At 39.0% G+C, this 15,794-nt stretch overlaps 1 protein-coding gene across 29 annotated transcripts in view; it reads left to right on the top strand.

Moving 5' to 3' along the window:
• The window catches only part of ATXN2 (ataxin 2), an 80,541-nt gene that overhangs the window by 50,840 nt on the left and 13,907 nt on the right, over positions 1 to 15,794 (top strand). For 16 of the 29 annotated variants that reach the window (XM_038372778.1, XM_038372751.1, XM_038372775.2 and 13 more), the window contains 8 exons: positions 69 to 176; positions 1,945 to 2,015; positions 2,992 to 3,299; positions 3,874 to 3,937; positions 5,241 to 5,393; positions 9,786 to 9,846; positions 11,239 to 11,423; positions 12,091 to 12,223. In XM_038372778.1, coding sequence (XP_038228706.1) covers positions 69 to 176; positions 1,945 to 2,015; positions 2,992 to 3,299; positions 3,874 to 3,937; positions 5,241 to 5,393; positions 9,786 to 9,846; positions 11,239 to 11,423; positions 12,091 to 12,223 — 1,083 coding nt within the window. Of the gene's footprint in view, positions 1 to 68; positions 177 to 1,944; positions 2,016 to 2,991; positions 3,300 to 3,873; positions 3,938 to 5,240; positions 5,394 to 9,785; positions 9,853 to 11,238; positions 11,424 to 12,090; positions 12,224 to 15,794 lie in introns of all 29 variants that reach the window. The other 13 variants (XM_038372770.2, XM_038372779.2, XM_038372746.2 and 10 more) reach the window with 1 other exon arrangement.

Genomic DNA, 15,794 nt, shown 5'->3' with positions numbered 1-15,794 from the left:
TTTGAGGTGTGTGTCTATACATAATATATATATTTGAAAGTAACTTTGAATTGAAATTATATTTCTAGCTAAAGATTCCAGGCTTCAGGACCAGAGGCAGAATTCTGCAACTGGAAACAAGGAAAATGCTAAGCCAAGTGAGATTTCTCCTAGCTTTACTAAACCTGAAAACAAAGGTTTGTATCCAAAAGTTCCCTTCAATGTTTTTAGCGTAATTTAGGGAATTGTAAGCACAAATGCCAGTATCAACTAGTGAAGTTAACATCTTATTACAGTGACTTTTAGGTAGTTGCTTCAGCTTTCTACAAGTAAGAATTTTTGTTCATGCAGCTGTGAAAGTGAACAGCATTGCAAACTTTGCAGGGGGATTATTATTCTTTAACCATTCCATCAATATTAAATATGGAAACACTTCTGTTGACTAGTTTTGTAAAGACTTATTTTTAACCAAGCTTAAATGGACCAGAGTTTCCGTTTTAAGTATTACATTCATGATACACAAGATCATAGACTATTAGGGTTGGAAGAGACCTCAGGAGGTCATCTAGTCCGATCCCCTGCTCAAAGCAGGACCAACACCAACTAAATCTTTGCTTCTTGGATATTATAGTTCTCATAGTAACAAAAGTAAATGTATGGTTTTGATTTATCTTTCTTTATAACCTGCTCCATAGTTGCTCATACAGGTCTCAAGAAATCTTCTATGGGTATTATTACATTTTTTTTTCAGTTTAGTCTCTAGTCTTCAAATTTTAATGTTTCTAGCCATATGCAATGTAAACTTTAAGGTTATATTATTGCATTGGCGTCTGACAGAGTGCACTGCAGAGTTCCTTAGCTCTACAGCTAGGAGTGTGGTGTAACAAAAACCTATGGATCTGCCAAAAAATAACCATGGATTCAGTGGTAAGGATTTTTGTGTGTTTTAAGAATGCAGTTTTGTGGAGCTGTTGTGCAAAACTATACAGCTACAATGAAGCAGCTGAGTGTTCTTTTTAAAGAAGAAAATAAGCACAAAGTTCTACATTAATGTGGCAAATTTAAAATAGGAAATGCAGAAGTTATGTTTCTTAGAAATGGCTGAATAACATGTGAGTGGAAAAATTAACAACTAACAGAGTTATTCAGCAAAATTCATTGACCCAGTCAATTATTCAGTCAGCTCTAAGTTTTTGTAGTTAACTTGCACACAGGTTGTACTTTGAATTACTGGTTAGGCCTCATTATTTTGCATTAAAGTTTTATAACATTTGCATTTCCTTGTTTGTTTTAAATTTGTAACTTGATGTTGTATTAACGTGTGTGTGTGTGTGTGTTGCTTATTGTGAATTACGGCCTGCTGTCATTCTGTTGTCGAGTTCTAGTAATATAAAGCACAGAACCTGTTTTTGATTTTTTTGTGATCTCTATAAAAAGAGTAACAGCCCTGTACTTCAAATGGTTTAAAAGCCATGGATTTGACATAACCAATTTAAGAGTGGGAAAAGCAGAATCGAACGAGATTGCTTCAGTTTGGGGAAACGAGTGAGTGGCTGCAGTTCCTTGAGATACAGAGCTGCTTCTACTTCTCTCTCTGCTTCGTTTAGAAACGTGGGCAGGAGGTTGATACATTACTGGACCTTTCCTCTTTCGTACAGCTCAAGATTCTAGAGGCTGCACTGTAACTAAATTTAAGAGTATCGGCAGATAAAGCACAAAATTTAACTTTAAAATCCCAAAAGTGTAATGTGTTTAAGGGAGCTTTTCATTTTCTCTTATGCAGTAGTTTGGATTAGAATTGCTACTGAGTGTTTGCTCCTATTGGAGTAACAGCTTTCCAAATCAAAGACATAATCTTTCTTTCATTCTTGGAAACCTGATATTCATGTTACTGACATAACTCCAGTTATTATAAGGTTTATGTTATGTGGAGTAGGAGTTTCATGTGTATATTATGTTTGGCAGGTGTATCTTCAGTTGTTTCAGAACACAGAAAACAGATTGATGATTTAAAGAAATTTAAGAACGACTTTAGGGTAAGTGTCTTTCAAGTGGGCGTTGACTAAAGAGAGTTTTATACTGTCCTCTTCCATTGATGTGCATCTATATTTTCAGTTAATGAGTTGAGCATATTTATCAATAGCAAAATAGACCCTTAAATTAATGAGGACATATTAGTCATTCAAACAAACACATCCATGTAAGATTGTGACACAAGTCAATATGAACAAAATCAGTGCTCACTCTCCTTAATCTGTATGTGGTACTTGGGTGTCTCAGAATATTGAGCATTAGCAATATTGAGCAATTTAGATACTGTCTATTGGAACACTAGTTGGAACCCTTTTGTGTCTCACTGTAAGTAGCTTGAGTAACTGGGGCATGTATAATTAACCGTGATGTAGCTGTGTGCACATCTTCCCTCCGAGAGAACCTCTACATCCCAAAAGTAGCTATGCCATAATATATCTAATAGTTTGCCTAATTTAAAACATTTAATTTAACCGTTAGCTCTCTGGGGGCAAAAATGGCTTCTTAAATTGATATCTCATCATTAAGTGATACAATATATCGAATAGTGTCTAGTACTACTTAAGTAAAAAGAAAAGTAGTACTTGTGGCACCTTAGAGACTAACAAATTTATTTGAGCATAAGCTTTTGTGAGCTACAGCTCACTTCATCCGATGAAGTGAGCTGTAGCTCACGAAAGCTTATGCTCTAATAAATTTGTTAGTCTCTAAGGTGCCACAAGTACTCCTTTTCTTTTTGCGAATACAGACTAACACGGCTGCTACTCTGAAACCTACTACTTAAGTGTTGCTTGCTTATTTCTGTTTTTAGTGATGAAACTTGCATCTTCCATTAAAATAATTTCAGGCTCCTGCAGCTGAACAGTTTATGGAAATTTTCCTTTTCAGTTGCATAAATATTGTTGATAGTAATTCATGTGTTTTCTGTATCCTGGCATAGGGATGATATTTATTGAAAATGTTAACTATTGGTGTTTTCAGTTACAGCCAAGTTCCACCCCAGAGACTGTGGATCAACTGCTAAACAAAAATCGAGAAGGTGAAAAATCCAGAGATGTGATTAAAGAGAAAACAGAATCAAACTCTAAAGAATCTGTCATTGAAACTAGCAGTAATGCGAACTCGAACAGTGGCAGTAGCAAATCGAATAGTCCCAGTATTTCTCCATCAACTAGTAGTAGCTCTGAGCAGAAGCGAGGGCCAGAGGTAACCTCTCAGGGCGTACAGACATCTGGACCTGGAAGTAAACAAGATAAAGAGGATAAAGAAGAGAAGAAAGATACCTCTGAGTGAGTAATTGTGTTCTTAATAAGCAAATCTGGTGTATTCTCAGTTTTTAAAATCCCTTGCAAAGGGGAGAGCTACTGTTTGGAAAAATTAATATTTAGTATTTATATAGGACTTTACGTTAATGAATTAATCTTCATGACGCCTCTGAGTTAGGTGGGTAAATATCTGCATTTTATAAATGAGGAAAGAGAGGCAGAAGTTAAATGACTTGCCCAAAGCAACGCAGCAGGTTGGTGGCTGAGCTAGAGCTCTGGTACTCCTGACACCTAATCCTGCATCATTTGTCTATATGCTGTCCCTTTGTCAATCAGACTATTCCCCATCAAAAATATGCTTTGTAGAAATAAGTGTATTAGTTGAATTTTTTCCTTTTTCTTTCCATATAGTGTGAGTAGCTCTGTGCCCCCTTAGTTTCCCAAAAGTCTCTTCAGTTGTAAAACCTAATCTGACAATATTTTTATGTTGTGATGGGATTTTAAGAACACTAACAATTGAACTGTGAAGACTTCAGGGGAAATGTTTGTGAAGGAATGTCTCTGAACTTTAAATCATTTGTGTGTTTTTTGTGTATAGGCAAGTTAGGAAATCAACACTTAATCCCAATGCAAAGGAGTTCAACCCTCGATCTTTTGCTCAAGTAAGTTGATGGTTGTATTAAGCGATATTGCACGTGGTGGCACACAACCTCCAAGTAATTGCACAGTAATATAGTTTTTCTTTGTACACTTGGGTCAAGTACACTGTATTCCGGTAGTTGAGTCTGAGGGCTGGTCCACACTGGGAATTTACATTGACATAGCTACGTCTTTCAGGGTTGTGTGTTTAAAAAAAAAAAAAAAAAATCCACACCCCTGAGAAGTGTAGCTTTGCTAACCCAACCCCTGGTGTAGAAAACAGTGCTACCGACTCTGAGGAAGGTGAATTACCTACGCCAATAGAGCCCCCCCGTTGGTGTAAGTAGTATCTACGTTAGCATTTGAAATGTAGACATACCCTTTGTGTCTCTGACCAATTCTCCTTCATAGTTTAACAGTGTACCAGATTAATTGAGGGTTTTTAAGAACAGCAGTTTGATACATCAAACCATAACACATTTTGAAGGGGATTCACTATATTTAGTAAACAGACTACACCAAATGTGGTGTACTGTTTTATTTAATAAAAAAGGCTGTCTTAAATACCTGGCCTGAGTGGCCGTTTGGGATACTATATTATATTTATTTCCTTCAGATCTTCACCACATATCCTCTCATCCCCTCCCTCACCCATTGTCTAAACTGGTTCCTAATTACATTCTTCTGAACTCTGACAGTATTTAACTTAATGGAACTTATTCACAGATGGTCACAAGCCCTCTAGGAAGGCTTTCAAGATTTTGGTCTTGACTGACAACAGTATTTGACCTGGAGCTGTTGCCAGGGGGCCCAAAGCCAGTCCACCTTTCCCTTGAAAAGTTTCCTCCTCTTAGTAAGGAAACAGCAGCTGTGAATGTTACATCCAGGCTACCACAAGGACCGTCTGCAGCATCTTTGAAAACTGATGCCGCTAGGAAATGTGGAGGCATGATGTGCTGATCTTAGCCCTTGCCTTCCCCTTCCCCACAGGCAGTGTGCTATTTCTGTCGTGCTCTCCTCCTCTTCTCCTCAAGGAGTAAGCGTTTCTGCTTTGAAGTACTTTGAGTCAGAAAACACTAACTCTAGCACTAGCCTTCAGTGTCTTAAAATCTGGATAAACTTTTCTTCTTTGTCTTTTCAACTTCACCATGAAATCAGGTGAAAAGAGTGTACATGTTTTAAATGCCTGTCTTTAAAGAAGCATAACTCATTCCATTCCTATCTGACCTCCATGTGCAAACTCTGAGCATAGGTAAAACTGGCATACATGGTATACATGAGTGAACTGTGTACTGACACACAGTGAACTGTTTTATTTATTTGTAGCCCAAGCCTTCTACTACACCAACCTCACCTCGTCCACAAGCTCAGCCTAGCCCTTCTGTGGTGGGTCATCAACAGCCAACTCCTGTGTATACTCAGCCTGTTTGTTTTGCACCAAATATGATGTACCCAGTCCCAGTGAGCCCAGGCGTGCAGGTAAAATAGACTTGTCTAACAGCTTAATTAAATATAATATTGTTGGCACATTTAAGATCATGATTAATAGGAGGTGGGACTTAAAAGCAGAAGTAAGCTGTTAGTGCCCTGTTATGCGAGGTGCTGTACAGGAATAGATGTGCTCTGTGATCAATATTTACACCATTATTCATATGTATATTTAATATTTATCTAAACAACTAAAAAATAGAAAACTTCCCCAATTGCCTCTCAGCGTAACTGATATATTGCTTGATTTCTTATAGGTGTTGCAGAAGTGGGTTTTGAAGGGACTTCAGTTCATATATACAGGCCTACCCTCATGCTTTCACTTGCCCAAATACTAGTGATAGCTCTGAGTTTTGTGCCTCAGGCTACCAAATACATAGTGGTCTAGCTCTCTAAATTCCAGCCTCTGTCATTATAGAGGCTACATCCTATATCAGGGGTTGGCAACCTATGGCATGTGTGCCAAAGATGGCACGTGAGCCTATTTTTAATGGCACACTGCTGTCTGCCAGGGTTCCAGCAGGCAGCAGTGTGCCATTAAAAATCCGGCCTGGCCTGGACCAGCCCACTCTTCTCTGCTCCCCGTCCTCTCCCACGGGGGCAGGGGGCAAGGGGCAGAAGCTTGGTCCTGCTGGCTCCCCTGCCTCTTCCCACAGTGTGCTGGGTTCCTACCCCTCCTCCTCCTCTCCAACCCACCCTCCCTGCTGGCCCTTGCAAGGGAGGGGGTGCGGGAGGAGCAGGGTCAGCGTGCTCGCTGCTCCCAGCAGAGGCAGAGAAGCAGCGGGGGCAGGGCCTGGGGGAAGCGGGGCATATCCCCTCCAGCCCCCTGCTGTGAGCACCCCACGACCCCAGCCCGCACCCCCAGCCCTCTGCCCTGACCCTCCCCCTCACACACACCCAGCCCTCTGCCCTGAGCCCTGCAGCCCAGCACACTCCAAAGGCCCCTGCCCTGAGTCTTGTACCCCCCTCACACCCAGCCCTCTACTTGACTCCTTCACTCCCCCCATGACCCCAGCCCTGACTCTGGCACCCCCCCCACGACCCCATCCCTCCCACACCCCATGCACCCCCTACATCCTGACTCTTGCACCCCCCCCACATACTACCCCCACCATGAGCACCAAACGGGAGCTCCTGCACCTCCCCCGCATTCCCACCTGCACCCCTCCCACCAAATGGGAGCTGCCCAGGTAAGTGCTCCACCACCCAAACCTCCTGCCCCAACCCTGAGCCCCCTCCCTCATTCTAGCTCCTGGCCAGACCCTATACCCAAACCCCCAGCCTGCTCCTTCACCCCCAGCCCTGTGCCCGGTGTAATCCCACTCTCAGCTCAGTGCAGAGAGAGAGGAAGAGAATGGCCAGAACCAGGGAGAAGGTAGCTACCCGCTGTATGTGGGCAGGGCCGGGACCCCAGACTGGCAGCGGGCTGAGCGGGTCCGGCAGCTGGGATCCCGGCTGGCAGGAGCTGGTGGATGGAACCCTTGAGCAGCAGCGGGCTCAGCTGTTCAGCCCACTGCCGATCAGGGGTTCTGGCTGCCGGCCTCTTGCCAGCTGCGGTCCTGGCCGCAGGCCCTGCTCAGCCCGCTGCCGGCCTAGGTGAATGGAACCCCAGACCAGCAGTGGGTTGAGGGGGCCGGCGGCGTAAGATCAACGTTTTAATTTAATTTTAAATGAAGCTTCTTAAACATTTTGAAAACCTTGTTTATTTTACAATACAACAATAGTTTAGTTATATGATATATAGACTTACAGAGAGAAACCTTCTAAAAAACATTAAAATGTATTACCGGCATGTGAAACCTTAAATTAAAGTGAATAAATGAAGACTCGGCACACCACTTCTGAAAGGTTGCCAACCCCGTCCTATATGATAGAAAGCTTGAAGTGCTGCATTTGGCCATAAATCCAATACATAAACTTTCTATTGTAAATGTTGTTCAAAATAGCACATCCAGTTACTACTAGCCTCAAGAGTGGATTATTGGAAATTTTTAAGAGCAGGTTAGACAAACACCTGTCAGGGATGGTCTAGATAATACTTAGTCCTGCCATGAGTGCAGGGGACTGGACTAGATGACCTCTCGAGGTCCCTTCCAATCCTACAATTCTGTGATTTCTACCGTGTGATCTGTAGATGTTTGGACATGCAAACTTAATAAATAGTAGCTATAATAGAATGCTATGTATTAGGCAATTGTAAACTTGAGCTGTGCTTATAAGCCTAAAACATTTATTAATCTTCTGGTCCCTTGCCAAAATTTAGTGTTTTTAGTCCCTGTATAAAGACTCAATTAATAGTCTTTCCAATGAAATATTTTTTGGGGAGAATGAGAGAGAGGAGGATTATTGCAGTAATGTTGAAGCTATCCTTCTGAAATGTTAAATGAAGGGTGCCTATAGCGTATCTGGTAGTTTCCCAAATGCAAGCTAGATCCCACTGTTTTGAATCTACACAAATTCCTGGCTGACAAATAGCCTGCACTAGGTAAGACTGTGAGCTTTCCAAATATTGATACCATGAAACTCTAGTCTAGGACAAAAAAATATCAAACATGCAAGTTGCTGTAGCACATTTTCTCTTAGCATAGCTGTTCATCCTCATGTAATTAGAATGTGACAAGTTTATTTTTGGTAACTACTAAATAATATACACTATTGCCCTTTGGATGGTAATAGCTTTTCAGTGATGTCACATAAGCCGACAATTTAAAATGCTAATATAGCAGCATAAAGTTTTAAATTCAAATTAATTGTGAAATAGCTTTCCAACCAGTCTTTAAGATCTTTTTTACTGAGACGCAAGTCAGGTACAACATTCTAATCACTAAAACGATCTGTTTTACTGTCATCTTAAAATTAAATGTACTTCACTGCTCCTTTTCTGTTTTTTGTATCAGTTGCCTACATAGTGTCTGCAGTGACTTATTGTTTAAGTATGCAAATATAAAACCTAAAATTCACAGGTAATAAATAAATTAATATGGTCTCAGATAAATCCTAAATAATTAATCTCCGGTGCTGGAAAAATAGTTAATTGTACAGTTTAAAAAAGGCTCCAAATAGTCATGGGAAACCTCTCGAAATCTAGTAACTTCATAGTTCAGTCTAGTAGCTTCTTTAATATTCATTCTGCATAAGCTAAAATTGCAGTTGTAGTCTGCAGTGACTGAGGAAATGGCAGTGAGAGGTTCCCTGGACAGAGCTTTCTAACTTGAGTGCTGAAAGTTAGGTACCTATTGTAAACCACTGTGGGCAGGGACGGTGTAATGTTTTCCCATATGTCCTGAAACACATGCCTGATTGGGGAATGTGGTCTCTGCTGCATTACAAATTATAGATTGTTTGCAGTGTTGTTGAAGCAGTGTTGGTCCCAGGATATGAGAGACAAGGTGGATGAGGAGTTCTGTGGAGCTGAAAAACTTGTCGCTTACCAACAGAAGTTGGTCCAATAGAAGAGATTACCTCACCCAACTTGTCTGTCTTTAAATCACATGTAGGTATTCAAGTGGGGTTCTTCAGGGATCAGTACTAAGCTTGGGCCTGATGCTATTCCAGATAATTAATAAAAATATTGAAGTAAATATAAAATCTGTGCTGATGATAAAACTTGCATATGACACAGATTGGCAGAGTGGTAAATGAGGCCAGGGCACATATGATGCAATTTGAACTGATTGATAAGATGGGCCCGTATAGACAATGCATTTTAATACAGCCAAATGCTGTCCTGCAAACTCAACCTGGAATATGGAAATGAAGCTGGGTTCTTTCTGGCTGGTGCCTTATCACCATTGCTAAACCACCTCAGACATGTAACAGTGCAGAATCTGGTTCTATATATGAAACTGTTAAAACTTTAGTCATCAGTGAGACAGAAAAGGATGCAGCTTACTCTTTGGCACCTGTGTTGGCTCTGCTGTAGTAACAAGTAAAAGACAGTGAGGAAAAATAAGCGTGTACTAAAATCAGCAGATGTTACTCTAGATACCTGCAGGGACTAGTTCTAAGTCTTTCTTGGCATCTTCATAGTCATCTATACTACACTCACCTACCCAACACAGAAAACAGTGATCACCTACTTGTAGCCTCCTAACAAGTTTATAAATAGAGCTGGAAAACTAGGGTACACTAGCTTTTATTTCAAGGAGACCTACATAGTAGGGAAGTACTGTCCTTTCCAGGTTGTTAATGTAATCATTTGTCTTATCCCATTATGGAAATAAAAACTGTACAGTTGCTCTTAAGAAAAAACTAAAAACGTTTCTAATTTGAGGGTGGTTATGAACAATATTGTTTAGATTCAGGAGTGAAAATTCTAAAGCTGATATATTTAAAAACCTGTCAAAAAACATACCATAGCTTCACTGAGTTCTTTTGTTTCAGCCTTTGTATCCTATTCCCATGACCCCCATGCCTGTGAACCAAGCCAAGACCTACAGAGCAGGTAAAGGTGAGAATAATACTGCCTGTTTGGTTTTAGACTGCATGTAGCATGACTAGAGTAACAGACATGCACATTTTTATCCAGTTCATGTTAATTTATGTCCTTTAATATCAATGTAATTTAAATTGGTATGAATACTTGAAAATCACAATACTAAAGATAAATACATTGCTTTTGTCTGTATAAAACAAAATGCTGTAAGCTTGATTACTGGAGAATTGCTGGTCTTCGAATTCAGTATAGGATAACCAAATTTTAAAATGTTTACAAATATTTTGAATTCTTTAATAGCTGACTGTTTGTCATTGATGTTTTCCTAAATTTTATTAGTTAACATTGTTAAAGAGGGACTCTTTCTAGCAATTTAGGGCATAGCGTTGAGCTACACCTTAGTAGGGTATTTTTCTCTATATGGTAATCTTTCCAATAAGTTCTACACTGCTCGGGTGGAAAGGCTTTTGGCAATTTGGTGGCACTCTTAAAGTCCCAGCTCCTGGAGGCAGTTGATCATGTGACCATCTCTGCTTTAATTAAAAAAAATCAAGTTTATTGCACCAATGATTGTGGAGAAAAGCCTGAAAATGAAACAAAGAAAAACCCCAGAAGATGAATCAAAACCCCAACTGTTTTGTTTTGTTAAATATGATTTCTGACCACTTGGGGTTGGTAATACTGATTTTACTAAATGTATATTTAAGAGTTCTTTTTAGAAATAAGATCGTGGTTGACTAAGAGATCCAAGGCTATGTAGAATGTGTGAATGTTCAAGCTCTTAAAATGCATATTTAGACTAGATGCAGTCTCCACTTACAGCAGTCAGGGCATCTTTGCAGAGCTAGGTAAGAGTTTAGCTCCACTAATGAAAAATTGTGCACGTGCCTTCCCTAAGGTTCAGTGGCCACTAGTGTAGCCATTTTCTTTCCTGCTCTTGGTTGACTGTTGAGGTGGTCACTTGATTGATATGCAAGTGTTTTCTTGTATGTGTTAAGAGTTACTTTCCTCTGTAAAACAGTTCTTCTGTTTAAACAGCTTCCTTTCAAGTCCCTTTGGTAGCAGTTTCAGTTTTGTGAACATGGAGCCATACACGTTTCTCTTCGACAATCAGGTTTATGTAGAACTGCTTGTATTTAAATCCTCTGCACTGAAAGTTCCATTTTGTGCGGCTGAAGCTACCTTTTTGCATTTAGAAAGATTTTTAAATTAATATACAAACTCAGTTTACCATCTTTCCTCTTCTGAATCATACCTGCATAATGTACTTCTACAGACCATGGTTAAAGGTGATAGTGAGGCTATTTTAGTTGGGCACGGTCATTTTGGATTAAAACTTTCAGGAAAGACCTGGTTACTTTAGAGTCTCCTTCCTAATGTGAAATATTCCTTGCTTTGTAGTACCAAATATGCCACAACAACGCCAAGACCAGCATCATCAGAGCACCATGATGCATCCTGCCTCAGCTGCAGGCCCCCCTATTGTAGCTACACCACCAGCCTATTCAACACAGTATGTTACCTATAGTCCTCAACCGTTTCCTAATCAGTCTCTTGTGCAGCACGTGCCACATTATCAGTCTCAGGTAAGACTCCTTTAGTATGTGGTTGCCTCTTGCTGCATTCGTATTGGAACAGGTCTATAATTAAGACTTAATTCGGGAATTCTATATTCTGTATCTTCTGTTACATCATGTAATTGCTACAATTAGTATTCAGATACTGCAGCAATATTGATGCTTTGCGCTTCACATCATAGCCCTCCACAAACATTAATGTCCACTTAATAGTAAATACAAATCTTAAATACAGAATATCTGTACCTCATCATTAACTACATCCCATGGTGGAACATCTCTTTCAAATGATTAGTTGGACGTAGATTTAAAAGATGCAGTTGCTAAAATAGTTGGTGTGATAAGATGGATGGGATATGGTATAGTTTAAAACTTTTGTTCAATTTAAAGAGACCCTTTGGAAACTTAAGATCAGCAGAGTAGTTCCTTTTGTTAGTTTCCTTTTGTGGAAGGTATTTCTCATTTTAAGTTTTTTCAGGAGTTATCTGGATAATGGAGACGGGTGTATTTTGAAAAATTCTTGTAGCTAGTGCAAAGCAAGCTGTAGCTCTTCAAATTATCATTAATTGCCTTTAAGCCTGCACTGTACGAGCTTGATTAAAGGGTGTATTTAACTTTTTTTGTACAGATGTGTTTTTTAACTAATTGATTTGCCTTTTATTTTTATTGGACACAGCATCCTCATGTTTATAGCCCTGTAATACAGGGTAACACTAGAATGATGGCACCACCAACACATGCACAGCCTGGTTTAGTATCTTCTTCAGCAACACAGTATGGTGCGCATGAGCAGACGCATGCTATGTATGGTAGGAAACGTTTTGTGTTATTCGTAACTTTTTACGTTGTTACATTGTGCAGGGATATATTTACTATCTCAAGCTTCAACCATTGGCATCACAGTGAAAGTTACAACGGTAGACCCAGAATATGGTTCATAAAACTAATAAGCAAGGTGTATTGCAAACCTGAGTTATTTGATTAGAGTGAAAATAGATCCAAGTATGCTAGTCTTAATAAGACACTAGTGTGGAGACGATGTGCCAGCATGAGAGGTTGCTAAGGAATACCAGCTTAAGCAAGTCTGTCACAGGCTTTTCTTGATGCTGTGAACACTACGTCCTTGACTGTTTCTTCATTCTAAAAAGGACTGTAGAGTTGTCACAAAACTGACTTCAGTTTCAAAACCTGACTTCTAGTTCTCACAACATTAGCATGATAAAATCACTGCTTTAATAATGCTAGTAATATACATTAACAGTATAAAAAGATTTGTCGTCTGAGGAAAATATAATTTCTTTGTGGGCGATCCTCCTTTCCTTGGCAAACCCAAGAATATAAATCCTGTTTTGAACATTTCATGTATAAGTGCTTGCTATATGATTTCAGTAACAAATAGAAGTCTCCAAAGTTGTCAGTCTGGCACTTTTCACTAGCATTAACCTCACTGAAATACTTAAGTTAAAACATGAAGTGAGATACCGGTTGAAAAATATAATGCAAAGAATCTCTAAAGCCACATAAACCGGCACTAAAACAATATGTCATCCAAAGGAAAAACTGGCTGCAAGAACTTGCCACTGAAGACTCAGTCCATGATCTTAAAGGGGGCTTAGGATTTGACACACATCAAAACAGAAGATCTCTTGAAAACATGTATATTCAACAGTTTTTGAGTATTTGATGAAGAAATTTTCTGAAGTCAATCATAATGTTGACCTAGGGTGTGTTAAAGGATGTCATGTAACTTTAGACATCTTTGTATGTTTTTTTGGTGACAAAGTTTTTGCATTTTTTTCCTTATGGATGAATACTGTCTATTATGAAAACTTGCAAGCCCAAAAATCTAAAGCTTAATGCAGAGTTAAGATTCTGATAACAGACTCTATCATGTCTGTCTCGAAATATCATACTGAAATCTGATCTTTGCTCGTGTATTCATTCAGGAAAAAATGATGCAGACAATATCACAGTAAAGAGTTCTGAGACTGGATTTGGAGGGAAAAGTATATTTCCTCCGAAGTTTCATGTGATATAGCTGAATTGAAAAGAAAGTAACTTGTAATGTTTAAGTAATAGGTTTTTGTTCTCACTGGCCCATGTTGACATTTGTTAAAATAGTCTGCACTTTCATGTACATTTCTAGTTTATTGAGACATTCATGTAAACGGAGCTTTTATTGTGATTTTTATGGGATTACTGTCTTGATCGACTTACTGTTTGAAGGCTTTCAGACTTCCTGGTAAAAAGGCAGTTCTCAAAAAATCCTATCTTAAATAAAACTAGATATGAAATAGTCTCTGGAATTTGGTTGTTGATTGCAAGTTTCCCCAGCAACTCTACGTTGTACATCATTCTTGCGTGTCGCAATTTGGCAGGTCTTTGAAATCATGGTACAGAAGCAATTTTTAATCTATTAGTGTAGCTTAATCAGATATTTCAAATTATTTTTCTCTGATGTTCCAACATACCATAGAACTCTAATTTTTATATTGTTGATTTTTCAGCTTCAATGCATCCTCAGTATATATTTCAGGCAATCTAATGACACATGTTTTGGTTGTGTGTCTAGAAACCTGAAAACTCTCTAGATTTTTATGGTGAGGTGTCCTTCTACCTAAATCCAAGTAGCATTTCTCTTACAGAATTTGGTCTTGCCAGAAGCTAGATGTTCTCCTGAACTCTTCTGGGAGGTTATCAGTTTGCTCTTCTGAACTGCTGACCCTCTCTTTTTATAACTGAGTGCTTGAAATGCTTGCCACAGAAATGTGTCTCAGCCCAGTCTGATGCCAGTGCTACATCATAGGTGGCTTGTAAAGAGACACTTGTGTTGGATTATTGCATGTTCTTACCATTTTCTGGCATGTCGCCTTTTGCCTGCCTTAACATAAATCGGCTAACTGTATCTTTAGCCTTCTGGGCTTGCCGTCAGGTATTTAATAGATGATTCCTAATGCTGTAGCTCAAATATAGGATATTCTCAAATGAAGTGTGGCATTTAATTTGGTTACTTTTCCCACAAATAACTACTTTGTTGCTGGATAATAAAACTTCTGCTTCCATTTAGCAATATGTCGCTGTTTGCTTGAGTAATCTATTTGTAGCATTTAATAGCTGTGCAGCCTGGGGAGTAAATTGCTATAGGCCAACTTGCTGGATATGTTAACAATCCCTTATGTTAGGAGACACTAGATATTTTACACTTCCCCAATCACTTTGGACTGGACAGTAAGCAGGTATCTATAACCACTGGCGTTAGAGTGCAGTATTTTTTTTTCTCTCTACATTTTATGAATCTCAAGTGTGTATATATAGAATCCATGTAGTGAATACAGCAACATATCCTGGAAATAAACTTCTGATTTGGGTATGTTGCTGAATTCTTCAGGAATATTTTGTGACTCGAAGTGATGAATAACTTCCATATGATTATGCCATTCACAGAAATAACAGCCACTGCTTTTAATTTCTAGAATAAATTTGCCCAAGTGAGTTCTCAGATTTTGCTTCTGGCATTTTCACTTACACTGTTGAATTTCCCATTGCTGTTGAGATGAACTGTGTTAAGGTCCCCATGTCCTTGAAGCTAATGGGTGCTTTCTTTGTGATATTATCAAGTGGCTCCCTGCACAAAACACTAACTTTTTAATATCAAACTGTTCTACCTGAGAGCTTGTGTTTCAGACTTAAGAAGTCTGAAAGGACAACTGCATTGGGGAGGGAGGGTTAATTGCTTTTAAAGTATTCTCCTAACATTTCCTTAATCAGTGAGTAAAATCTCTGAAAGCTTCTCCTTCCTGATTAGTTTGAGGCAAGTAAAAATCATGGCAAACACTAATCACTGTTCAGTGAAGGGAATTAAATTCTTTATCCATTAGATTTGCTGAAAGTTACTTTTTTCCTTCATGGCAGAGGAATCTGAATCCTGAAATGCATGCAATGTTCTATACCTGTTAAATCTTTTGGATAGCGAAGGCTAGGATGATGCATTTTTCAAGATCCCATTTAGCTAATGCTGTGTAATTGAATGTTTCTGCTAGATGTCTACAATAACAGGCAATTCAGGAGATCTGATTGGTGTCTTTGTCACTGCTCTTGAGTGCCACAATTTTGTCATCACTTCAGTTTCTGAAGTTGAATGTTCTTCAACAAATGGAAAGTAGCTAAACTATATGGGCACTATAAATTAGTGGTACTTCTAAACATATGATGGAGCAACACCCAAATTCATGTTTTTTCTTAAAACATTGAGAGAATGTTAAACAACTTTCTTTCCTCTTGCTCTTACAAATAAACACTAAAACTGGACATCATTAACACACAGGCTGATATTCACTTGACCTGACTCTAGGTTTTAAATGTTGGCTCCTTTTTTTAAAT

This window comes from Dermochelys coriacea, chromosome 15, assembly GCF_009764565.3.
Source record: "Dermochelys coriacea isolate rDerCor1 chromosome 15, rDerCor1.pri.v4, whole genome shotgun sequence".
Classification (NCBI taxonomy): Eukaryota; Metazoa; Chordata; order Testudines; family Dermochelyidae; genus Dermochelys; species Dermochelys coriacea.
This window is presented reverse-complemented; position numbering and strand designations above follow the sequence as displayed.